Source organism: Aotus nancymaae, unplaced genomic scaffold, assembly GCF_030222135.1.
Source record: "Aotus nancymaae isolate 86718 unplaced genomic scaffold, 86718_ANA_hifiasm-v0.15.2.pri h1tg000036l, whole genome shotgun sequence".
Lineage (NCBI taxonomy): Eukaryota > Metazoa > Chordata > Mammalia > Primates > Aotidae > Aotus > Aotus nancymaae.
Window position 1 is genome coordinate 94,410,542 of NW_026988450.1, and position 6,784 is coordinate 94,417,325.

Below are 6,784 nucleotides of genomic sequence, written 5' to 3' on the forward strand. Positions count from 1 at the left end.
GCCCTTCTTACAACTCTCCCTTCCTTTCCTTTCTTAGTTATTGGTCATAAGGCCAATAACTAAGGTTATATGTTAAGCTTATAAGGAAGATAAAAGGCTATACTAAGGGTGAATTTGGGCCTAATTAATGTATTATAACAACAACTTGGAGTGTATACAACAGGATTGGATTCTGAGAGTGGCTACATCATAAGGGAAACATAAAGCTGGATAAGGGATATTTTATCAACATTGGGAATTCAGTTGCAATACAGAATTTCATAACTTGGACAAATGCTGTGAACAGTGATGATACACTGCTGAAATAACTCCAAGAAGATTGCAGAAAGCAATGGCTCATGTTAAGTCGAGTAACATTCCAGAGTTCCCGTGGCAGGTAGCTGAAGAAAAGATAGAAATGCTTAGAGAAGTGGGCATGCTATAGGGGATAAATTATATAAGGCCAGGAAATCCACCAACGGACTCTGTTCTATGGGATGGTATAATCGGCACCATAAGGAAGGCACTGGGGAAAGGACTTAAGTCCTACATAAACATCACTGAGAAGCTTAGCATGACTCTCCTCTGCATGCCAAAGATTACAGTAGGAGGTGTTCCCACAGAAGTGGATTCAGATAGAGTATTGGGAATGACAGGGTTTAAAGTAGGAAAGGCCAAGTGTCCGAGCTCCACCACAAAACAAGGTGGGCCCCATTATGGTAATAAGGGTTGAATTGCAATAGCAGCTGGGATTACTCACCCAGAGCTATAGCAATGTCAGATAGAGCTCAATGTTCGCAGAAGTAATACACAGAGCAAAAAGGTGCTTCCACTTCAGTGCTGTCCTTTAACAACTAGTGGCACAGAGGAAAAGACACACACAACAAGCCCTGGTTTGTAACATCAGCTGATTTCCGTGATGTGATTATCCCCAGCATTGCTGATTTCAAGGTACCCAGGTGACATCATTGAACACAGAGTTGGAAATTAATGTGCAGTAGTACAGCATTACTTTTTCTTTTCACTATACAGATGTAACAGATGTTAACAATTTCATGCATGGATAATAGCAAAATGTACTAAAAATCGCAACAAATTGATGAGTTCTAAGTGTTTGTTTTATTAGCTTGGTGTTAGGTCCACAACTATGCCAAATGTCATGACCCGGGTTAGGTTCCAGCCAATGCTGAGGTCTGAGGGGAGTGGGTGGATGGATGACAGCTGAAAGAACACTGGGGGCCATAGGCAGGTGAAATGGAGTTTTATTTAGCAGCCGTCTCATCTCACACAGTCTGCCTTTATCTCGGCTGTCTGCTCCGGCTCGCGGCTCCTGCCACTCCCACACCTGCAGCAGCACTCCCCGGCCTGCAAGCCCAACTCTGTCAGGACCAGCAGCTGCACTCTTTCCCTCTGGGCACAAGCTGGTTCCTGGTTCCCTTCTGCTCATCTTCAAGGTGACTGGCTCTCCCTTACAAGGGTCAGTACTGTTACTCTCTCTTTGGGCACCAGTGTGAGCCATGTCATGACATGCCGTGCAATGCTGAGCCAAGCCAAGCCTAAGAGTGCCTGTAGAGCATCAGCAGGGTTATTCTATTTTTTCCATGGCTTCGAGGCAAGCATGCGCTTACACAAACAGGCCATACAACATGTGGAGTTACATGCCTACACTCCAAACTCACTGAGTCACTTGCCTGGATGTCTGCCTCAGCCTGCTTCTTGACCAAACCACATTCATGTACCTTACAGTTGCTGCAAAATTTTTATGTTTTTGCTTTCAATATTATTAATTCAAAGTCTAGATAATGCAATTTTTAAATATAACTATGTTTAACAATGGGCTCGAAAACCCTCAGAAATTTCACAATCAGCTCTTGCAAGTATACCACTGGCTTTGCTGGACGTGTACAACAGGAAAGAAACCAAAGGTAGATTACTAGGAGGCTAAGGGCAACCGTGTCCTCAAAACCTATAAACTATTACCCCAAACTAGTTTGGCCAAAGCCAGGTTTCTGACAGAGGACCCAATAATGGGAGAACTCATTGTTAAAAGGAAGCCCTTTTCAACACCAAGACTAGAGTAAATGGTAAGTATTCCATTTACTCTATTTTTTTTTTTTTGAACTTAACAGATACTTTATTGCTCACCTTTCACACAAAGCACACCTCCAGCCATTTTCTTTCACAGTTTGACAATGTTTACATATACAAAAACCCAGCAAGAAGCATCATGTCAATGGTAGATTTCAGTAAGGGGAATGTAAACATCGACTCAGCCAGGCTTTTGTTTTCTGCAGCAATAATAAAGGGCCTCCTGCACTTGGCAAAAATCTGTCTTAACTTTGTAGTGCATTTCTTCCATTACAAAAAGTCTCCTGCCTAAAGCAAACTAACTTGTATTTGCTGAGCCAGTGGTATTCACTGATGCATAAAACAAATTTCGGTTTGCTGTTTCTTCTAGCAAATTTCAAGTAAAAATAAGGTTGAAGGAGGAATTTGTTTTGGATGGATGCAGGTCAGTTTGAATTGCTATAATTAACTAAATGCCTACATGTACTATAGATTCACAATTTAGTTTGCTTTTATAATCTTTATGGATTTTGGCCATGTTCAAGGTTTTCAGTTGAGCATATGGTACAGTATTTCATCAACAAAATAAGACTACTGAATGTGCTGTCTGCAGAAGAGCTCATTTAATAGGAACTGACCTAGAGGTCCATTTCGTCAGTTGTGGGGCTTAGAATTTTGGTTTACAGAGCCTAAGGGAGTCCTGGATTGTTGAAGTCAAAAAAGCCACAATTAAAAGAGGGTGAGATCCCCGTTGCTATAATTTAAATATGTATCCCAAAGTTCACGTGGGGAAAACTTAGTCCCCAGTGCAGCAGTGCTGAAAGAGAAGTGTGTGGCCAACTCCATGGTGACTCAGATGAACAGCTAACTCTGGTGTCTCAATCAGGTGGATGAAGTGGTCAGGGTGATGACTTCTAAGCTCCTTATATGCCAAATAGGAAACCAGAAGTTCCTAGAGAAACAAAGAGTCTGGTAAGCTTCCTGGCCTTAGGGTAGAAGTGGAGCTCAAAAGAAAGGCAGAAGAGACACAAAATTCCTTCTTTGGATGGATATTCACAAATCAAATGTCCATTTGTTTATTCTAACATACTTAGAAAAAAAGAAAAGACTTATTTCCTTCCATATAAGTGGTACTAGTAATTCTTATATACTACCCGATAATAAGATTAAATAGAAAGTTAAGATTCTGACTATGACCACTGACATACTTCTGTACATTTTTTTTTTTTTAGGAAGCAAAGCATTTCCACGTATGGAAAAAATCCTGTGTTATATTTCTTGATTTTTAAAAGCCCATCAGCAAACTGTCAAAAAGAAACTTTATAATTGCCATTTTTAAGAGCAGTTCAATCAAAACCCAGCCAATAAAAGTAAGCAAAGTTACTTCCAAAAAAAAAAAATTTTTTTTTAAACAAATGTACATTGTTCTAGTGTTTTCATTCAACAGAAACAATATTGAGTTTTTTGACATTAGAAGGCAACTAAAGACATTAAATATAACTTATTTGTCCTCTTTGATGAGGCACAAAAATAGAGCTTCCCGAGATAAAGTTGTTCCCATAGCATGTGGGCACATTTCTGATTTGTCTCTGTTCAGAAGTGACTACGGCAATGGATAGGCCTGAGAGGAGGTGAGAAGGGGCAATTAGTGATGGTGTGTGTAAGGGAACTTTGATCAACATCAACAAAGCTCACGGTTCTATCTTCACAGTTCAGGAATATTCCTACTTGGTTGGTGGGTCTTGGAACATATTGTACCATAAGTGGGGAAGTGGTAAGGAGACTGCAGTGAACATCCTCCTTAACACATCCAAGAATAAAGAGTCCCTTCTCTTCATCTATCTTGTCCTTCTGTCTCTTCTCTTTCCAATAATTGTGACAGACCCCAAAAGCCCAATTGCAAGAGTCCCCCACATGACCACCCAGTAATATTTTCCAAATGTGAAAGTCTGAGCACCCCATGAAAGAAAACATCCAGGTGCTGCAGTGATATGGGGATCATCTTGAGCGTCAAGATGGAGAACCAGTGCTGAGGTCTCTTTACCTCTCGGCAAAATTGACTCCTGTGCTGGGCTGAGGATGTGCAGAGTGAAGGCCGGAGAGGGAAGGCCTGGAGGACTCTGGAATTCTGCAGGGGACAAAGGGGGAATTTGAGGTTAAGAACATGGACATGAAGCTGGGGTCGACCCTGAAGATCACAGGCAGGATCGATGATGGCGCTGATGGCGTTGTAATTAATTTGGGCCGGAAGACAGACACGCTGAACCTGCATTTCAACCCTCGCTTCAGTGAATCCACTATTGTCTGCAACTCACAGGATGGCAGCAACTCGGGACAAGAACATCGGGAAGATCACCTGTGCTTCAGCCCAGGGTCTGAGGTCAAGTTCACAGTGACCTTTGAGAGTGACAAATTCAATTTGAAGCTGCCGGACGGGCACCAGCTGACCTTTCCCAACAGGCTGGGCCACAGCCACCTGAGTTACCTGAGTGTGAGTGGCGGGTTCACCTTATCCTCCTTCAAGTTAAAAGAATAAAAGACCATTAAGTGGGGAAGTGGTAAAGAGACTGCAGTGAACATCCTCCTTAACACATCCAAGAAGAAAAAGTCCCTTCTCTTCATCTATCTTGTCATTCTGTCTCTTCTCTTTCCGAAAAGAAAAGTTAGATTTCTTTTTCTTATTTTACAATTTATAAAACATCAGCCGCCTCCCCCTGCTCGTCCCAGCTCAGCCCCGAGTGGCCCGGCGCCCGCTCGTTCCCTCCTCTCGCCCCTTGGCCGAGTCTTTGTCTGGCCCCAGCCCCGGGGGGCCCCGGGTCCCTGTGCCCTCGGGGGTCCCTAGAAGGCGACAGTGGCTCGAGTCCAGGCGCCGAGGCTGGCGAGCGCCTCCTTGGCGCACAGCTGCCCGTTGAGCGGCGGCGGCTGCTCCGAGGAGTCCGGCTGTCGGCTCACCAGCCCCGAGAAGCCCGAGCCAAAGATGGAGATCAAGTTTGAGATGTTGGACGCGTCCGGGGACGAGTCCAGGCAGAAGTCCTCGAAGCGGGCGCGCTTGCAGGGGGCGAAGGGGGCGCCCCCGGGGGGCTCGGCCCCCAGCTCGCCTGCGTCCTCCTCGTCCGTCATCTTCCTCCTCCTGGCCAGGGTAATACTTGCGCTTGCAGCCGGCGGCGGACGCCAGGCCCCGTCCCGGAGCGCCCTGGCCACAACAGGGGCAGTGGGCGGAGGCGCAGCAGTCCTGGTGCAAGTAGCCGTTATCCACCGTGGTCACCACGTGAGTGTCCATGTCCAGCACGGTGGTCTGGCCGCTGCAGTGCACGCCGAAGTCCGAGGGGGCCGGGTATGCGCCCCGGTAGAAGCCGGGTGTGGAGGTGGGGACCAGTCCAGTCCATCCCCGGTGGGACTTACATTAGTCTTCTCAAGCTGCCATAATGAAATAACAGGCTGGGTGGCTTAAACAACAAGAACTTATGTTTCATCATTTTGGAGACTGAAAGCCTAAGATCAAGGTGCTAGCCAGGTTAATGTTCAGTGAGGTCTCCCTTCCTGGAGCTGACTACTGCCTTCTTACTGTGTCCTCACATGACATTTTCTCTGTGTATATGCAGAGAAAGAGAGCGCTCGGATATTTTCACCTCTATCTGTATGTACACCAGTCTTATGAGATTAAGGCCTTATCCCTATGACCTTATTTAACCTTAGGTTCCTCCTAAAGATACTGTCTGAAAATATAGTCACAATTGGGAGTTAGATCTTCAGCATATGTGTTTGGATGGGAGCACAAATCAGTTCTCAACAAGATTCATGGCCATTTATTTGAATAACTAGGAAAAAAATCTAGGACATACATTTCTAGGATTACAGAATGCAGGGATAAGTTGACGTTGATTCCCAAGAAAGGATCATGACCTTCCTGTTAGAGTAGAAGCTTATGGAGTCTCAGTAATAGAGTACTTGTTTATGTCTGGTTCACAGTAGGCCCAAGGACTCACCCAATAGACATTCTTTGGCCTTTGAATACACAATTGGGCATAAGGATAGGTATAAAGTTTACATTGCTTCCTTGGCCAGATTGGTACATACTGTGGTGAGAAAGACCAAGGCTCCTGAAACTGTTCTCCTCCCCTCCACTAGGCACAATAGTAAACCCAAACTAATTTTGAATTATAGAGTGAGTGACAAAGGTTATTGCCACCCATAAATACCTCAGAGATGCAAGGATACTGGCATCCATTTTTCTGTATTTTATTCACCAGTGTAGCTCTTACGGAAACTATATGGATTCTGGATGATGACAATTGATTATTGCAAGTTCAATCAAATAATTCCAAGTGTAGCTGCTGATTCAAATGTAGTAAACTTGTTAAAGCAAATTACCCTACTCTCAGGTACAAAAAATATGGTCAGTCATTTGGCAAAAGAATTATTTTTTAATCTCTTTAAGAAATGAGTACCAGAAATATTTGGTATTTATTTAGGGCTGACATGAGTAAATACTTATTATATTCTTATCCTAGATCTGTTAATCCACCCACTGTGTATCATAATATAGTGAAGAGACCTGGACTGCTTGGACATCCTACAAAGTTTAACTCTGGTTCACTGTGCTAATGACATTATACAAATTGGACCAGATGAGAAAGAAGGAGCAAGTACATTGGAGGCATCAGTAAGATGCGTACACTGCAGTGAGTTGTGAATACAACAAAGATTGAATGGCCACTGTATCACATCAATGAAATTT

The 6,784-nt window shown here is 43.9% G+C and overlaps 1 protein-coding gene across 1 annotated transcript; it reads left to right on the forward strand.

The window, feature by feature from the left end:
* Window positions 1-4,006: 4,006 nt before the first annotated feature.
* LOC135277942 (galectin-2-like) lies at window positions 4,007-4,582 on the forward strand. The gene is made up of 2 exons (XM_064384111.1): window positions 4,007-4,024; window positions 4,181-4,582. The coding sequence occupies exons 1-2, from the start codon at window positions 4,007-4,009 to the stop codon at window positions 4,580-4,582; spliced, it is 420 nt and encodes a 139-aa protein (XP_064240181.1).
* Window positions 4,583-6,784: the final 2,202 nt, after the last annotated feature.